At 37.5% G+C, this 20,495-nt stretch overlaps 2 protein-coding genes across 3 annotated transcripts in view; one reads left to right on the top strand and one right to left on the bottom strand.

The window, feature by feature from the left end:
• Positions 1–12,535: 12,535 nt before the first annotated feature.
• Positions 12,536–15,591, top strand: LOC117417339 (translocon-associated protein subunit gamma). The gene is made up of 5 exons (XM_034029415.3): positions 12,536–12,802; positions 13,620–13,746; positions 13,907–14,005; positions 14,821–14,952; positions 15,353–15,591. Exons 1-5 carry the CDS (start codon positions 12,670–12,672, stop codon positions 15,417–15,419), a joined length of 558 nt encoding a protein of 185 aa, XP_033885306.1. The 5' UTR covers positions 12,536–12,669; the 3' UTR covers positions 15,420–15,591.
• Positions 15,592–15,954: 363 nt separating this feature from the next.
• Positions 15,955–20,495, bottom strand: part of LOC117417349 (voltage-gated potassium channel subunit beta-1) — a 56,039-nt gene continuing 51,498 nt past the window's right edge. For both annotated transcript variants that reach the window (XM_034029444.3, XM_034029445.3), the window contains exons 11-14: positions 19,722–19,816; positions 19,216–19,336; positions 18,362–18,450; positions 15,955–17,878 (exon numbers count right to left, since the gene is read on the bottom strand). In XM_034029444.3, coding sequence (XP_033885335.3) covers positions 17,789–17,878; positions 18,362–18,450; positions 19,216–19,336; positions 19,722–19,816 — 395 coding nt within the window. In that variant the 3' untranslated portion in view covers positions 15,955–17,788. The remainder of the gene's footprint in view (positions 17,879–18,361; positions 18,451–19,215; positions 19,337–19,721; positions 19,817–20,495) is intronic.

Consider the following 20,495-nt stretch of genomic DNA (forward strand, 5'->3'; position numbering starts at 1 on the left):
GGAGGTTAAGTGACTTGCTCAGGGTCACACAATGAGTCAGTGGCTGAAGTGGGATTTGAACCGGGGACCTCTTGGTTACAAGCCCATTTCTTTAACCACTGGACCACACAGCCTCCTTGATAACCTATTGAAATAGCTTTTGTCCGGGGTACATTCTGAAAATGGTGGTTAAGGAAATAACACTTTTTTTAAATATAATCTGTTGTCTTGTGGTATCTTATGCATTAAGGTAAATATGTAAAGCAGAATGATTTTTCTTGATATACACTATTATAATTATCAGCAAACTGAGAAGAATAGCAGCTTACCTAGCCATAGCCAAAAACTGTGATTTTTTTTAACTAGAATACATATGCTGTCCCTTTAAAATAATGTGTTTAACAGAAATTATTTTAAATGAAATTCAGATGAAAAATATGTATTTTCCACTGGTACACTGAAGGCTTAAACAATTGGTTGTGGAGTCAAAGGCTACACTTTTAAAACGATTACATTAATTTATCTGGAATACAGATGTTTAATTCCTCAAGTTTATTAAGATATAGAGTGTTGCATCATAATGGCATGGGAAGTGATCATCACAATTATTGATTTATTTAAAAAACAGTTCTCTTATGTTTTTGTAAGGCTTGCACAAAATGAAAGAAAATAAAATTATTTACAATCACTGAAATATTATAGTTATGATATGATGACTAGGATAATTCTCCTAAACCTAAGACCTTTGTTTGCAGTACTGCTTATTTTGAACACGACCTGCTACAAATTGTTTACTTTTTACTTTATTTTAATCTCTGGAAAGGTACTATTTTAAAAAACAGAATGCTAGTTTGTTTCATATTTTAAAAGTATATAATGTGTTTGCTTTAAAAGCGTAATTGAAGCTTGTCCAAAACGTATATTAAGGATTTAAAATAATCTGCTCTAGATCTTGTTCTCAGTGAGAAACGGTGCCCCAAAACAATCAAATCCAATTACATGTAATATAAATCACAAATTCCAATTGAAAGAACAGAAAAGAACAATTACTGTAGTCTTGCGCATTAACTGTTCTGTGAAAATAATTGCCTTCTGACTGTTATAACGACAGTAAAAAGCAGCTTTTGTTTTGGAGGCTTGTTTTAAGTTAGACTATGCAGACATTTGCACAGTGCATTTCTCCAATATATACACACTGTGCCTGTCTTCTTATTTTAAGACCTGTCTACCTGATTGCATTTGGCATCGCTGTGGTGTGGGGCATGTACTCCTGGGGCCGTTTATCAAAACTTGTAATCTGGATAAAAATGATCTAGATTTTGTAATTATTTGTAATCTGGATAAATCTAACCCATCAAAACGATCAAGATTAAAGTAATCTCAATTAAAAGGATAAGATTACAAAATGCAGATTACAAGCCTCTGGTATACCTTGTGTCCTGTGATTAAAGTGTCCAGACATTGTATATTGCCTATATAATATAACTGAGAAAGTGCTGTATATACGCTATTGATAATTCACGGGGTGTGAGCTGGGTATGTAAGGATAGGTCAGAGGAAGCAGAAAGAGCAGTTAGTAGGACAGAATACTGCTGAAAGAACAGATTTAGGACAGAGGAGCAGGCAAAGCCCAGACTTAGTAGCGGGCCGATGGCCTGGTCTGGAAATTAGGATAGAAAGATGGTTGCAGACTGAGGGCGGTGTAGCCAACGCATCCCAGGGCCGAAGCCCTGCTACCGAAAGACATATATGAGGGTTAATACTTGAAGAGCCAACCCTCGGGAGAAGAAATTGGTCCTGGGGGCCAGGACACAAAATGGAAGTACGAGGGAGTCAGCCCTCGGGAGAGTAGGGTACCCTGCATCTGAGGCTTCTATAAAGGGACGCTCGTTAAACCCTGTGATTGACCGGCCGAGACTCTGCGCTGCCTGGGATCTGAAGTAAAGAGAAGGCATGCAGGTTAGTATGGGACTTGAGCACTGGAAGTGTAAAGCAGCCACGTCCCAAAGAGAGGAATTGATAGAACAGCAATAGAGTGTGGCCGGGGGTCCGCTTTGACTCACAGCGGTGAGAACCTCCCCCCATTACAAGAAGGTAGGCTTACAAAGGATGGACCCTTGGCTGTCCGCGAAACATCTGCCCGTGAGACAATAACAAAGAACACATGCCAACACATAACCTAAACAAAAGACTAGAGGGACAAACAGGACAAACAGAGGGGTTAGGAATTATTAGTAGGTGTGACTGTGTATACCTGCCGCTCAGTGGGGAGGAAAAAAAGCTGATTAGGGGAAAACCTCTGGTGGCCCCGGCGGACAGGAAGCCCCCACTACGGGCATACTAGCAATTTTAGAATGGGCTGCAACTATATCAGAGGAGGATGAATGACTGTAAGAATCCACCGCAGAAGAGGTGGCTCAACTATCCAGAATGAATGAGGGTGTAGAGCCGAGGAGGGAGGCCTGCTCTGGAGATGAGGGTGGAGAGGAGGGTTGAGAACCAGGGACGAGTGATGATAGAGTGAGAAGAATCAAAGAACAGAGGGAGGGGGGGGGGCGGGAGGGTTTCCTGCTGGGGAGATACCTTGCCGGTGAAAAAAAGGGGGATAGGGGACTCGATACTCAGCAGCTGAATGAACGGACCACGCCACAATTAATCAGTCTTGGAGATACATAGCCGAATGATGAAGTAGTCTTTCTAACGAAGACGTGACGAAAGTTGAGTAATGGAGCTGCGCGTTGAACAGCGCTGTTGCTAGGCTGGAGACTGGATGGAACAGGAAAGATTAACGTTGGAGCTCAAGAATCACCGGAGCAGGTAGGAAAATAATTGATAATATCTTGGCAGCGCTGTGCAGAGAAGTGACCTGCAGTGAAAGGAGCGAGGCAACAAAGTTTAGATATTAGCAAAGACGTTTAAGCTGAAGTACCAATGTCGACGTCTGAGCGTTTGCTACAACGAAAACACTAGACCGCAGGAGTGCACTAATCAGGGCTTGAATAGGGAATTACAGACTAATTAGAGACCCCCCAGCTACACGTACCCCGAACTGCAAAATGCTATAATTATCCCCATTTGATTCTGTTTTGTAACCTTATCGTCTTATATCTCCATGATCAGAACAAGATGTTCTCTAAATGTATTTCCCAACAAGTTTCGCAATACAAAACATGACATTGTAATTATTTAATACACATGATTATAAGCTGTTTTCATTGGCTCAGTTTCCAATCTGAAGTCACCATTTAGTATAACAATTATCAGTATGGCAGCGGGTGTTTAATTAGTGATCAGAATAAACTTGTCTCCACTTATCTGAACACTTTTTAACAACCAAAGGTTTTTTTGGTATCTTGAATTATGGGTACATGACCTCAGTTTTACTGAGGCATCTGTCCTCCTTGTGAAGTGCCATTTGTGGGTTACCATACTTGGAAAATGATTACGAAAGAAAACCTTCTAAACTGCAAGTGCTCATTTAGAGAGAACATTGAAGGCAAGACTGAGAGGAGTGGGAAAGCTGGTTTGTTTACCTTGGCTACACCAAATTATAATACATCCTATGCGTAACAAATCATAACATTGGTCAGCACTGCTGGAAAGTGGTAGGTGTGGTGTGGTGTGGTGTGGTGTGGTGTGGTGTGGTGTGGTGTGGTGGGGGGGGGGGGGGGCAGCAATGCTGAATACAACACCTGGACTGGAGTTCTATGAAATCCTTTTGAGAGGACAGTCAGTGTGAACAGTAAATCAAGGTGGGGAATGGAAATAAACATCTTCTACTGAATTGTAGTTAGACTTTTGCTGGACTTGCCTATGGATTTACATTCAGTAGATCTTGGGGTTGAGCCTTCCTGGACCCAAGCCCATGAATTGAAAGTAAGCAGTTGGAGTGTTTTTTTTTTTTTTTTTTTAATAAACTAAGTAGCCAGGTTTTTAGTAAACAGAAACATATGCTTTTGCACCACAAGTGCCCTGACATGCAGGCTTAAATCCTAGTCTCATTTATTTTAATAGAATAGCTTGATGTCAGCCAAGGAAAATCATAAATCTTGGAGCCTATCTCCCAAATCGTTATTGTTTAGTATCAGTCCAGCTGGTGGGCCCGTGCCAGGCAGGCCATACATCTTTGAGATGCTCCTAATGATACCAACGCATGTTAAAATGAGCAGGAGAGCAGACAGCAGTCCGGTTTCTCCCTTCATGTTTTCAAAGGTGCATGCAGCTTTTTTGGTCTGCTACTGATTTCGACCTTTCAGGAGAATTCACATATTTTATATTCTAACAGAACTCGGTAGTTAACCAAGTCAAGGGTGTGTTTGGAGATTCTCGTTTTTAAGAAATCTATAAAAGTCACACATTCAGATTCAGGCAACCAGTCTTTCATCTTTCCCAGTCTTTGGCTGCACATTGTTAATAGCTTCCAGGTCTGATGGGTCTAATGGAAATTGGGAGTTATGGACACCCACTACACACAGCAGAAACTGAGTTTGGGATTACTAACAACAGCTTTGTATTAGTATGCAGTTCAGACTTTTGTAAGTTACAATATCATTCTATGCAGACCAGTCCTCGAAGCCACAGGGTCTGTCCTTATCTGGAATCCATTGGACCATGTGGTTCAAACTTACACAGCACTAACAGTTAGTGTTGCAAACTAGTCCTTAACTAAACATTCCTTAAAAGAGTACTTATACTGTAGTTTTGAGAATAGCCTCCCAGGTTATAACCATGAAAGAGTTTTTTCTTTGTATTTTACCAGGATTTTACATTCATGCTCACAACACCAACAGTTTCTTTATATTTCAGCACTGTTTTTTGTTTTTGATGGACCCCCACCCTAACTGGGGTAATAAACACAAAATAAATAAAACAGGAACATGTACAGACCGAAAGATTTCCACTTGATTTAGCATTTCTCTATAATGTGATTCTCCAAAGGAGACAGTCTTGTAAAATGAGATTTTGGAAGAAAGCTTTCATAAGCATTTTAATCTACTGCTGGCAATTTCCCCCATGAAAAACAGTTGCAATGTAACTGCTCTTAAATTCATTAATCAGGAATCAAATTCCATGCAGTGCAAGTTAGACGTGAAGATTATCGGAACTGCAGAGAGACTGCAGTTTAATATCACTTACTTGCTCTACATTAGTTCAGCAAGTGCTGCAAACAATTCACAATTAAACACATTTTTTGTAACGAGGACTTGTTTTGACTTTGCACCATACTGTCATTTATAAACATCAGAAGGTAAGAAATACTGTCAATTCACATGAAATAATACAAATTACATAAATGTACCCTTCCTTTTTTTTTTGGATAAATACACGTCTGGCTCAAAACATCTGATTGAAATTCCATATATATTGGTATACATTCTGTGTGCTGCAACTACTGAGATATGGGCTGAAAGCCAGAAGACTTGATTTGAATTATCACAGCTATACCAATATAAACACAAGGATCGAGCTAGGATCAAGCAAGTCATGCAAGACCATGAAAACCAGGTCAAAGCAGGGACTATAGAAGGATGATACAAGGAGCACTGTCTTATACAAGATGTACAGGGTGGTTATGAAGTCACCTGGGCACTAAACAGCAATGGGAGAGAAAATATATTCGCCACAGATAGAGCACAGCAATGTGTGACTCTGTGTCCTTTAGCGCACATCCATTAACTAGCAGTTGCATGCACTACCCTAATAGGTATGACAGGAATCAAGAACATAACAATTTGCTACATTTTCCTAATATTTTCTTCTTTTCCAGTTTGTTGGAATAGTTAAGGGTGCCATATAAATATTTCTGCAGAAACAACAAGAGTGTGTCGTAATATAAAGTATCGCTCTGAGAAGTAAGAAAGATAAAGAAACTTGTTGCTGAGCTATTCAGTTTTGTGGGGAGCCAGTTTTATGTGTGTTTTATGAAAAACTGTTTTAAAAGGAAATTAATTTCTCTGGCAGGCTTGGCCATGGGTATTCAAACACCATTTAATTGCATTTTCCAGATGTTTTACTGTGTTTCGTTTGTTTTTACTGCTGTCACAAATCACAAACCTATCATTCCACAATACAAGGACCACAGGCGTTGGGAACTAAAGATGTCTGTATTGTAGGATCATAAACATGACATGCAACACAGTTTATGATAAAATTACATTACCATAACTTTGGATATGGTCTAAAATTGTCCTCTGAACATCTAAAACTGGCAACAATGTAAAAATATAAATAGGACTGTTGAAACTAGAAATCTAACCTCAAACCCGATGATTATAATCATTTAACAGGCATTATTCCTGGAGTTTCCATCTTTCTTACCACTTTTTAGAAAAGTTTAATTTTAGTCCAAATTCTTTCACCCACAAATAGAGAAAGGTTTTGAAAAAAGCAGTGGAAATCTTGCTTATTCACTTCACTGAGAAGAAGAAAGAAGCTATTTTTGTAAGAAGCTATTTACAAAGTATCTGGTTTCAAATGTACATGTCCCTTTTATTATTTCTAGTATATACAGCCTTTATATTATGCGTTGTTTGCGTATGAAAAAAACTGCACTAACAATACATACTTTTGTATATTGCAACAGGCCGGCAACATTTCTAGAGCAAAATAGGTTTTATGGGTGTGATTCTCCAAATATTTTGGTCACAAATATGTATGACTTTACAGTATATCTTTTGAAAGTTAACTGGTACTGTTTGTGAAATGTGATATTTGTGGCATAAAACAAGTCTTACTAACAATGCCAGGATCAATGCTATCACTTCTGGCACACCAGCTATTGCATCTCAACCTTAACATGCAGATCCTTCACCCCTGAAGTGTACAAACTAAAGAGTTATGAGAGCTGAAGGTTAGAGACAAACAGTTTCCAAGCTGCAGGCTACTTGAACAGGCCTGTCACGCTAGACTGTCTGGCTGCGGAACACACAGCCCTAAGCCTCCAGTGGTCAGTGTGAATTCAGACGCAGCATTAGTTTGCAATTCTGTGTTATAAAGGTCAGATTCGTCATTTACCTCAATGGGGTCAGCAGTTTTACCCTTGGTGCTTGGCAGTACAAAGACCATGGAAGCACTAGCTTGATAAGCATCAGTAGATGATGAGATATCTTACACATGCCTATTTCCCCTCGTCTTTATAGGACATTTCACATGTATCCTAAATCGGCTGCTCGCCTTTCATCCGTAGTGCTGGAGCATTCAAAATGCAAAGAAACTCCACTGGATCCTGAAATACAGCTTGTTTAGTCTATAGGTGATGGGTGCAAATCTGTTTTATACTAAACATCAGGTTTATTGTATATAATGGAGCCCTGTCTGCACTGTGCTTCATCCAATACCAGACCCTGTTGGCTTTCCAGCTTGTTTGCATTGTCCTTGTGTAGCTTCAGTTGCAGGCACCCGTGCTTCGTACCCCCATGCAGTGGTAGAGGTTACAATATTCATTTGCAAGTCTTCTTTTTTCCCATTGGTGTTTTTGTCACACCAATAATAATAGTGTTGTTATTTTTCAATATAGTATAGTATACACTTAGGGTGGGCAACGATATGAAAATTGTATATCGATAATATCGAAGTCTTCCAAAATACAGAAAACTACAAAAACACAATTGCAATATGAAACACATACATATAGACGTTAACAGATATTTACATAAGAAAATAAATAACTTACTTTAACTTAGTATCTTAATATCCATGGAGAAAAACAAGGTCTAGTTATATTGTTTTACTATTCCATGCCATCATCAGCCACCTCAAAACCGAAATATTTATATACTGTACTTCACTGCGCAAACTAGCCAATCTGGAAGTAATTTAGTCTTCACTAATGCACGACACATGTAAATGTATTAAGTAGCCTACCGTGTCATGCTGAATGTTGCATTATTTTGAGATTGGTTTTGATGTTTTAAAAGTACATCTAATTTTATAATACCGAAAGTTCACATTTTAAAAATACCTTACTAATAGTGTAAGTAATCGCATATATATATATATATATATATATATATATATATATATATATATATATATATATATATATATATATATATATATATATATAAAAATTATTTAAGACGATTTTTCTGTTTGTTAGTTTTGTTTGTGTTACGTTTGTTTTTAGGTGTGTATCCCTTTAAAAAAGACGATCCTGTTTTTTAATTAGTTTTTGCGCGCACTTTTTAAAAACAGGATGTAGTTTCAGGTAAGTGATTGGCTGGTGAGAGGAATCAGGTGAAGAAACAGGAGTAGCGCATACGAGAGAGGGTACACAGGTTGTGGATTTGTCGTTTTTCTTGATTTATAGCTATTGAATGTTTTAAATACATTTGTTAATCGGGTTCTTAGAAAAAGAAAAACGCCAATCAATGGAATAAAATGGTTAAATATTATTAATACTTAATGTGTGATGTTTGCCTGGGAGACTAACAATGATTGGTATTGGTATGTATAGGATTCGTTGGATCTTAATATAAAATAAACTTGATTATACTGGGTTTGTATTTTTAGCAGTATTAGCAATATAAAGTATGTGTCTGTGATCTTACGTGATTTTTTTTTTTATCCCACGATATCGCGATATGGAAATTATCGATATCATATAAAAAAAAATCGATATTGGTGCCCACCCCTATATATATATATATATATATATATATATATATATATATATATATATATATATATATAGGGTTGCCACCTGTCCGGGTTTGACCCGGACAGTCCTGGAATTGGCATATGTGTCCGGGTGGCAGGAATTAACAAGCTCGGACGCCCTAATGTCCGGTTTTACGTGAAACGCATAAGAAACACCAACATTACTTTCATATTTTCTTTGGCATACCATGTAACAGGAAAGTTTGGCGTGGAATTTATTTTGGTTTTATTGTCGGTTTTGATTGGAACCCGCCCTCTGACAGACTGATATGAAGCGCTGGACACGGGAAAGAATGTGTCAGATGTCAAAGTGAATATGAGAATGGCAGTGAGTGATGAGGCCAATTTGCTTGGAAAAAACTAAAAGCAGACCGGACATTTCCATCAATGGATTTAGAAAATCTGGAATTGATGTGAACAGAAACCGAGGCAGAGTAATAAACTGCGCCCTCTACTGTGGTACCTGTACGACTGTTCTTTTTAAGGTTAAGCAGTTTTTTTTTTTTTTAATTAAGTAGCAGCCAAAATTATTTATCCCAGACTTGTTAGAAAGTCTGTAGCAGAATGTTGCAAATTTGCATTGGATTATTACTGTCGATACATAGTAGATGCATGTACTACTATTAAGACACCCATCGTGCTGGTATCGCAAAGTCATTAAACTATATGTTTTGCACCTTATAAAACTGATCTGATTTTGCCAGTGCTTGCTGGTCTATAAACCAGTTTTAAATTTAAATCATTTTCGTTTCTGATTAATGGTTAAAGTTTTCACACGGGACAATACTGTGATCATTCCACTGCGTCATGTTAGTGAATTACTATGGTACTGCAGTTAGTAATCCTTTCCAATTACTGGTATCTTAAAATTAAGGGCCATATAAAAACGATACACAGTATACTGCAGCTACATTAGAAAGCTTTGTTCTACCCAAGCTGCTGCAGTGACATAGATGCTATAACCAGTTACTGTAAATACGATACTGTTTTAGCAGACAGATTTCAGTAAGTAAACATGTATTTGAATGTTTTTTTTTAATTGAAAGTAGAAATACAAAACGGTGTTGCATTTTTCTTTGTGAACGTGGTAGTGATGAATGCCAATTGAAAAACCGTCAAAATCTACCAAGGTAGCAAATGCGCAAAATTTAATACCATCCAAAAGTTACTGATCTGTATAGGTCTAGTGCCCCAGGCATTTGAATAATGTTTTACATTAAATTGATCTGTGTGATTTAAATACATAACCTTTACAGTAAAATATGGTTTACTTACGATATATAATGATAATTAAACCACATATATGCCTGTGTATTTATGTTTAAATATTTAACTGTAACCATTTGTAACATTGAAAAACCCAAGCCAAATTTGAGTACATTTGGACTCACTTTGTCTTTTTACCGACACACAACCGATAGTGTTGTTGTTTGTTTTAGTCTGTAACATGAATTAATAACGTTTGTTAATATTTATTATTAACCAACAGCTGTAAAAATAATTCTGACCTTCAAAACGGGCGCTATGGTGACTGTCTGGAAAGATTATCTGTGAAACTATAAACAGACAGCATCGTCGCTTCAGAAATTGTATTGATTTACCACGGCGTTACTCATCACCATAGCTACTTGTCTGAGGTATAGATAGCTCTAACGTACCATGATATAGATAGGCTACTATTTCTCTTGCTTCCAAGTTCGATTATTATTATTATTATTATTATTTATTTCTTAGCAGACGCCCTTATCCAGGGCGACTTACAATTGTTACAAGATATCACATTATTTTTTACATACAATTACCCATTTATACAGTTGGGTTTTTACTGGAGCAATCTAGGTAAAGTACCTTGCTCAAGGGTACAGCAGCAGCGTCCTCTACTGGGGATTGAACCCACGACCCTCCGGTCAAGAGTCCAGAGCCCTAACCACTACGCCACACTGCTGCCCGAAAATCTCGATTGCTAGAAATATCAAGAGCATGATTATTGATCTGGTGGTATTGTGTTAAACTGTATTACAGTATACTGCAGTTTTGATAAACCTATGCTGACTGAGAAATATGTCCGGGTTTGATCTGTGGAAAAGGTGGCATAAACAGTACCGAACACATACCCATACCTAAAATAACATTTTACGATTATTTTTTAGAAACCAGAATAATAAAAAAGTTGTGTGAAAAATGAAAAAAAATCTTATCGCCATAAAAAGGAAACGCGGGTTTGCCTTGTGTTATCAGCCAAGTTGAATTCGAACCAATTTAAATTTAGGGTTAGTTCTTAGTAATTTAGAAAAACTCGATTTTTACTTTGTAGTAATACTGAAAGAAACTCTCCTTTGTCTTCTGTATAGTCAAAGCGTAGCCTAGTATTATTAAAAATAGACCATTTGTGTTTTATAGTTATGGATATCAAAAAATATTAAGTTTGGAAAGGAATATTTTTTAAGATAAACGAAGGCCTGCGTATGTTAGTGTGACCAGTAATAGCTTGAATGTGTTTTCATTCACCACTTAATTGAAGTTTAGTTTTCATTTCGAGTGTTTCAGTGTGTCACCTAAGTGACACGAAGTGTCCTATATTTATAGCATTATAATTCCACACAATACAGTAATAGATATCGTTTCCACATGTAGGTAAAATGATATTGAACATGTTTCAGAGCGATGCAATAGCCCGCCCCTGGGAGCCAGGGAACGGAAATGACTCAGATGTAAGAGTTCAGAGTTAACGTGCACCGTACGGTATTGTTTTAGCATAAACACAGTTCATACATTTGCCAATGTGTCGTTTTTTGGATGCGATTAAAAAGGGTGGAATAATATTTCACAATCATTAATTTAAAAAAAATAAAATACAATTAAAAAAAAAAAACGGCTCCTATTTTATGAAGGATAATTCCACGTTTATGTTACAAAAGATTAAAACAAACAACTCTGTGAGTGCCAAAGAGATCTTCGATTACAGTAGTATGTTCATTAAAATCGAATTGATTTTGCCTAATTAGAATATGACCATTTGAACACGCCCAGCATTAAACCTGCAAACGACCCTATCCCTTTGTGCCCAGTTTGGGGCTACACGTCACTAATACGAGGTGTTGATTTAGGTACAAGATGGCGTTACAAAAATTACAATCTGATCAACAGTCTAACAGTGGAATTAACAGACTGGAATATCACTATATTTGGAAAAATAATATTTTTCTTCAAAAAAACTGCTTATTAGTAGAGGACGTGAAGCCCAAGCAGCCGTGTTATATAATGAAACCCATTTGTTTAAAGATGTGACAGAAATTGCAAAGAGCTGAGAACAAAATATAAATGTGCAACTGGGTGCAATGCGTAATTGGATACCATCCCAGCGTCGATGCAGGAGAAAAATGCCAAAAGTTGATCAGTTTTTTAATACCATCTAAAGTGGGTCTACACTTGCTTGTTGTACTCAGCAGCACTGGGCTGACCAATAACACTGTCGAAATCCATTAATGTGCGCTGGATATTTCGAATGCAGGTACCTCACAAGAAGTCTTGAGCAATAGTGAGCTACAGATCTAACACAGATACAATGCCCCACCTAGCGGTGATTCAATGTTATGTTCCCCATTTTGTATGTTCTAACAGGATACCAAACCGAGGGGGTCAGATGTTACTCACAGACTCCAATTGGAAGCCAGTTCACAACACATTGCGTATATGTACTGAAACAAATTAGTAGACTCATATATATATATATATATATATATATATATATATATATATATATATATATATTACACACACACACACGAGACAATGTCAGTCTACAAGCTAACAGCAGTTGTTGCCACTCATAATATGGCGCCCATGAAGTGTTAAGAGTACCATAGAGATCATAGCTTGTGCGAAGTGGTACTGCGCAAGTCTGTTTTGTTCTCTTCCGGTTTTGTGCTGACGAGGCGTAAGGCAAAGACTAAGTTGCCGGAGAGAATATCTTGCTCGCTCAGACGTGTCAGGTTTAGCAGACGGAGACTCGGCCAAACTTATACAGCAAGCATGGCTCCCAAAAGCAGCAGCAAACAGCAGTCCGAAGAAGACCTGCTTCTGCAGGATTTCAGCAGGAATCTCTCCGCTAAATCAACGGCGCTTTTCTACGGCAATGCTCTCATCGTCTCAGCCATTCCCATCTGTAAGTACTTCATTGAAACCGTATGGGCAACGGGGTTTACATCATTTTAATATGACCTGAAATGGGAAGAGTCGGTGGTAATGCTACATTAGAAGATACATGTTTAAATGTGCATTATATACGGTGCATAACATATACTAGTAACCGCTGTACTGCTACGACCAGCAGCAGCAGCAGCAGTTTTGGGTGATGTGGCACTGACTGCTCGCTGAATAGACTCTGCTTGGGTCAGTCAGGCCTCTGTATTTTATTGTATGTTTTAATTTGAATTGGATTACTATAATGTTGATGTATTTCTTTTTTGTAAAGTTGTTTTTGTTTACATTGCGGGAAAATCATTTAATTGGAGATTTGCCCTGGATAAGTGCGTCTGCTAAGAAATAAATAATAATAATAATTTGAGTTTTGCCACGCAGCACAATCTCAGGAACTCTGGTTTGGTGCTGAGTAAACAGCATACATGGTCGTGAGATAATGAGAAGAAAACATAATTACTTGCTAATTACGTATTTCAATATAGGTCATATATACAGAAAATAAAGTTATTAAATACAAGTCACGGTTAGTACACATCAACATTCGAGTCGCAGGTATTGTCCGTCGTGCACGAGCTGGGTATTGTAGTTAACAAAAAAAAAAAAAAAAAAAAGTTTTGACTAGAGAAATAGTGAATACCTCCGACTTTCACTTAATCCAGGTCCAATAAGCACTCCATTGTGTGAAAGACTTGGCAGATGTTTTACCAACCCTGCCTAGGATACTGCATGCAGTTTCAGTTGACCTCCTATTCGTTTGTTTATCCCCCCCTCATTTCCAGGGCTATTCTGGAGGATATGGCACATGGACCTGGTCCAGTCGGCAGTTCTATACAGTGTCATGACTCTTGTGAGCACCTATCTGGTTGCCTTTGCCTACAAAAATGTCAAATTTGTCCTTAAACACAAGTAAGTCGCTGACATTTATGTATTCCTTTCACACTTTTCAGTTTCTTGATTCCGATTAGCAAATGCAATGTAAAAATCAAATGTTTTGTGTCGAAACGAACTTTAATATTTTCTGTCCAATTAATATATGTGTTTTTAAATATTTTTTTTATATATCTAGAGTTGCCCAGAAACGAGAAGATGCCGTTTCTAAGGAAGTCACTCGCAAACTTTCAGAGGCAGATAACAGGAAGATGTCTCGCAAGGAGAAGGATGAAAGGTATTGTACTGTTACCCACATGTATTCAACTGTGTAACCCTGCCTGCCTGTTTAGAATTGAGAACTTCTGGAACTCTGAGGAGTGTTATTGAGTTTTGCTTTCTGTACTCTTGGAAATGGGTCTCCTAACGGATTGGCATTGTGACAGTACTGCTTATGGGGATTTGCGTAAGATTTTATATCTAAACTGCCTTTTACTATATATTCAGTAGGTACAACAGAACATCATTTAATTGTGCCTAACTTTTTTCAGCTCTAAGTTACTTTGGAAAAGAAACAACCCAACTACTAAATAGTTTTGGTGTCTTGTGTGGAAGTAAGCCATACAAACATGATATGGGGGCATACTCAAGACTAGGACTGGTTTACTGCTGGTCTACTCTGTTGAGTTCTATTTCTTAGATATCTTTTGATTTTTGCAGTATTGAAAGAGTTAGAATATAAAAGCCTTGAAGGACAAATATAAGCAGCTAAATTAATTGTTACATTGCACTTTTAATATTCCAGTGATTGACTCTTTCTTAATACTTGTAAGGTTTTAGGCCCTTATATAAATTAAATGACCCGACTACATTTTTCTCCATGTAGTTATTTCTATCAATCTTCATCTAGGTAATAGTCTTGACTTCAATTTGTAATGTTGATGTTGCACAAATACAATTTAAATATTCTTCCTGGTGAACAAATCCTGAGTGGATATTCAGTTGCGTGCCTGAACTATAAACTGTGTCTTTCAGGTATTGTCACGTTAGTTGCAGTAAGAAAAATGTTGTGATGTGACAAATATTGATGTGTAACATTTATTTATTTAACAGAATCCTGTGGAAGAAAAATGAGGTGGCCGATTATGAAGCCACAACCTTCTCTATCTTCTATAACAACACGCTGTTCCTGCTCTTGGTGATCGTTGCCTCATTCTTTCTGCTGAAGAGCTTCAACCCGACAGTGTATCCTTTTGTTCAGGTTTTACGCAGGCTGTTTTGTAGTGTCTGTAGTAAGGTAAAACATCGATTTCTTTTGGCTTCTTGTATTTCAATCAACTACAATTCAATAGCTTTTGATACATTTTAAGTATACATACCCAGTGGATCTCCTATTAAAAGCATTGCAATATGGAGTGAAGGGCGAGTTGTGAGTGTGGTGTGGTTTAAATCCATCTTGGCTTGCTGCATTGGTTTTTGTGCTACCACATGGTTATGGGAGGAAGGTCGCATGGTATCTTACCATAAGGTGTGTGTGTGTGTGATTATTTATATATATATATATATATATATATATATATATATATATATATATATATATATAATACTGTTTTTAGTAAGCATTTCCTTGACAGACTCCTGCCAGAAATTACATCTTGTCCATCAGTGCTTCCTCTGGACTGATTGCCCTGCTGTCTACAGGATCCAAGTAATCGACATGCAACCATTCAGAGAAATATGATGGCCAATACAGTTGGGTGGGGTGGATTCGGGGTTTTTTATATCTTCATCTGAGACTAGGTTTTTGAACAAAAATGAGATTTGTATGTTAAACTCCATATACAGAGCTGTAAACCTCAATATAAAACAATTTTTTGGACAATTCACTTGACTTTTGTGTGTGACTATACCAGGGATACAGTAGATGTCCAACAATAAAGGTAAAATCAGTTACGTTTTACATTCAAAGAAACAGCTGTACACATATTAAATTGCTCTTCACAGTAGACTTCAGTGAACATGAAAGACTCTCCTTGGGTCTTGCTGGATTTTTAATTTAATTTTTTTTTTACAGCTCTAAGCAAACCTCATTTAAAAAAAAAAAAAAAAAAAAAAAAGGGACCTTCTCCACAAATCTAGAAAGCATCAGGAAGCAGTTCATTTGAATGGTAATTGTAACTTTACTGATGCCAATCAATACCAAGAAATGGGTTATACTGTGAAAGGAAACAAACCAAGCCTCCAGGGTTATCATTGTGCATTTCTTTATTTCAATCCAGCTCAAATATATATACAGTTTGACAGCAGGCTAGCACTCATTTTATTTGAATATATTAATGGAATACGTGTTGCAGTTAAAGAAAAGACCTGAAACAGTGTTTGAAGAAACACCGCACATAAATGACTTGCTTACCATCGTACTATTTTTACGTATTGTAAAAAACAGGAACAGTGTCAACATTTAACACTCCTTTGCATCGCCTGTCTGGTTGAAACCAGATCAGCTACCTTGCCACAGAGCGTTCATTTATGCTGGCATAAAAAATAGTTTTCAATCAAGGCACTCTATATAGTAGGCTGAAAGTACCAAAATATTTAACTGTATGTATGAGCAAAAAATCCAAAAGGTAGTAAATCCTATTTCTATGAAATGTGTAAAAACCATTGACATTTTTAGATAAGAATTTTTTTCAAATATGGTAATGATTATGGCTAAAGTATTTAAGTGAGCACAAGTCAACAAGAGATGGAAAAAGAAAATGGTCAAAAAACAAATACTAGGTATTCAAATACAAAGTGTTAATGTGTTACAGAACATCCTGCAGTGTTTACAGGAAATGCATTTTTTATCTTTGCTGTAGCAATGTTGTCCCTATCACAGAGACACATTATTTCAACAATCTTGATTGCTGTTATAATTTTGTTTCACACGTCATGGAAATCAGGAGGGAATACGGGTCTCGACTTTAACCCAAGCATGTGACAACACAGGATACAGTAAAGGTTAAAAATAATCATTTAAACAGCAGGGTGCTCTAACGCTTTAAATCCACTTTTGCTCTATGTGCTGCTGTATGAATTACAGAACAAAGTTTATATACAATTATATTTCTACTGTATGGTACATGATAAATACTGTTTAATTATCCTTTAAGTGAAGTAAATTCAAAATAATTCTAACCTTAAATAATTTTTGCAGGAAGTCTACATACCTCAACATGCAGTACTGCTTAACCTAAAGCCCAAAAACAAGCATTATTCATACATTTGTGTAAAATTGATCTTTGGGTTCTTAATATCGATGCTTCTGATACAATCTCACTGTTGCAGTAATAATGCGTACTGCAGCTTGCAGGCAGACCGTACTAGAACGAGAACAAGGCAGATTTCTGATCTACACAGGGTAAACATAGGGTCGGTATCATCTTCTGTATCAAAACACATTATTAGTAGTCGTAGTATTAATAGAATTAAAATGACATGGTTTTTCATATGGATTGTCTGCATCTGTGATGTACCTAGCTTGCTGCAGTAGATGGAAGGCTTACTGAATTTATTCCATTGTCTTCTATCATTGCCATTTTATCCCTGATTGTAACTTCTATTCTGCAATAACAATGCTGCATTGGGGGAAGCAATCTGTATATCAATGTTCCCTCTACTGCCAGGAAAGCAGATTCACTGTTTTCTTAACATCCTCAAACCAGGTGTGTCTAATACTACCATAGCGTCTAGGGAAATATTATTTTCATAGATAAAGTATGCACAAGCAAAGAAACCTTTCTGCTGTTATTAAATATCTTTACATTGCATGAGCATGAAAAGAAGCGGACTGCAGTATAAGGAGTTTATAGATTTTAGAAAATACAAGAATAACCTTGTCTAGATTTTTTTTTTTTTCTTTTGAAATGTGCTTTTTATAATTTAGGCACACTTATTTTAGAGACAGCATGCACCTATAGGAGCCCAGTATTTTACAGACTGAGCACAGGATAGCTGGGAGTTGCGATGATCAGATATTGATCAGGTGGTGTAGATTTGGGTACTTTTGTTTTTTTTAATCAGCCATCATTCCCTCACTTTAGGATCTGTAGTCCTTCTTGGTGTATGGTTTGTTCCCCAATATATGATCAATATCACCTACAATGTGAGAGGTCATCTTTGGAAGTACCTGAAAAATGTCCAAAGCAACAGATGAGTCTTACAGGGGTAAATAAATAACACACTTTGTATTGTGCTGGGGTAAGGGATGAGTTAAATCGTTTTTGTTAAGAGTAACTGAAATACGAAGGGAGGTAATATTTTGGGTAATAGTTGCCCACACAGTAACGTTTGTATGAAATGGGATGGGGACGATAGCTAACGATAATATCACACATGGCTTTAAGAACTATTTTGCCTAGCAGATTGCTAAATTACCAACATTTTCTGGCTCTTAAGAGCCTGGAGTTGATACTGTTAGGCAGCAAGGGGTGATACAATCGAAGTAGTAAATGATAAAGTAGGTGTACAGAACCAAATGCTTGACGCTTGGAAGGCAGAGGTTGAATCTGCAGTCTTAAATCCCTCATCTGCAGTCTGCCTCACCACATGGAACAGTGTTGTAATTTATTTTAAAAATTCCCTTGGAAACATTTCAGGACATGCTACTTGCCTGTATAGCCCCAAGGTTTTCTGTAAGCTGTTCTGGATTGGATGTTCCCAGAAGGACAGAGCTTACACCCTCATTACGGAGACACCAGGCTGAGGAAAACAACAGCCCATGATAGAAAGCACTTGGAATGACACCAGGCCCAAATAGCCCATGGAGATTGAGCTCTTTCAACTTTATTTATTTATTTTTTAAAATTTAGTCGTTGCCAATTATTTTTTTTTTATTATTTTCTCCCCAATTTGAAATGCCCAATTATTTTTTTTAGGCTCAGCTCACCGCTACCACCCCTGTGCTGACTCGGGAGGGGCGAAGATGAACACACGCTGTCCTCCGAAGCGTGTGCCGTCAGCTGCCCGTTTCTTTACACTCTGCAGACTCACCCTGCAGCCGCCTCAGAACTACAGTGTCGGAGGACAACGCAGCTCTGGGCAGCTTACAGGCAAGCCCGCAGGCGCCCGGCCAGACTACAGGGGTCGCTGGTGCGCGGTGAGCCGACCTAACCCTCCCTCCCCCCGGACGACGCTCGGCCAATTGAGCGCCGCCCCCTGGGAGCTCCCGTCTACGGTCAGCTGTGGAATAGCCTGGACTCGAACCGGCGACGTCCAGGCTATAGAGCGCATCCTGCACTCTAGCGAGTGCTTTTACTGGATGCGCCACTCGGGAGCCCCCCTCTTTCAACTTTATTACAAGCAGTTGAAGGGCCTGCTGCCAAAACATCAATGTTCTCCATCCTTATCCCTGTATGGTGTTCCCCCCCCCCCCATACTATTATTAGTAACAATAGGATTATGTTTAAAACATGGGAATGGGAATCGCAGATATTAGACAGATCGCGGCTGTAAATATTGTCTTACCTACTGCCAACTGGGGTAATGTGCATCCAAGTCGTTCTGCTATCAGTGAAAGCTCCTTTAGTTTAGCTTGCTGTTTCCTGCCATCATCACTTAAAATTTTATCTTTCAACCACTGGTAGGACTATGGATATAAGACATTACAGAAATTCAGTATTAGAATGTATTTATATGTGTTCAAACATAACGGGGAAGCAAAAGTTACAAATAATCCTTAAAATACATGTATAAAAGACCCACAGATTCCCCAATATTATGTTCATTAAGGGTTTGGTTTAATAAGAATGCAATTTGTTGTGTATGAAACAATGTTATTTGATCAAATACAGCATAATTTAAACTTGGGTGACATGCATGCTCAGTCAAGGCTACTAAATTAATTTGAACTTTGTAGACAATACATTTCCTCCCTGAATTACACCTTGTTTTCATTAGGAAGCCCTGATTAGTTTTGAGTCATTTATTGACACAAGACAACTCTTTTCAAGCAAGCCAATCATGAGTGGTACCTTAATAGAAGCCCTGGAAGTCTCGGGAACTCCATTTTCATACTTCCCAGTGATGATCCCACAGGCTAGAGGAGACCAGGTCATTGCGCCAACACCTGCCAAAGCAAATATCCAGAATATTACCATTCATTTTCACAATAGAGAAACAGATTCACTACTACTTACCTGAATACTTTACTTGAAGCTGACCTACGCATTTGGTGAGGGCTTACCTGGTTTAATACCTGGTTTCCTCTCATGCCGTTCACCTCTAGAGGTCTGGGTTTGAATCTGGCTCATGTCACAAGTGACATTTTATTTTACACAATTTTAACTATCACTGCTAGATGGGGCCAAATAGTATACTGTAAAGCCATAAATATTTGGCGAATCACACCCATAAAAAGCTATTTTGTTCCAGAAGTGTTGGCGACCTGTTGCAATATACAAAGTATGTATTGTTAGTGGAATTTGATTTTGTGCCAAACATTTTTTTTTAATATATATATATAGATGAAAAACGCATAATAAAAGGCTTGCATATATTAATTGCTTTACAGTATTCAACATACATTACAAAGCACCTTTGTAAGGCTATACCAGGTATTATACAAAAGATTTGTGAAAATCCAGTGATCTGATTGGTTAACAACCCTTCCACACTTATCCTGGTATCTCTATGTATTTTTTTTTAAATATATTTTGTAAATGTTTCAAATTCATTTTATTTTAGCAGACTGGTTATTTGGGATGAAAGTATCAGAAATATTCAAAATTCAGCTGCATAAGGTTAAT

Source organism: Acipenser ruthenus, chromosome 12 (genome assembly GCF_902713425.1).
Source record: "Acipenser ruthenus chromosome 12, fAciRut3.2 maternal haplotype, whole genome shotgun sequence".
In the NCBI taxonomy this organism is placed as follows: Eukaryota; Metazoa; Chordata; class Actinopteri; order Acipenseriformes; family Acipenseridae; genus Acipenser; species Acipenser ruthenus.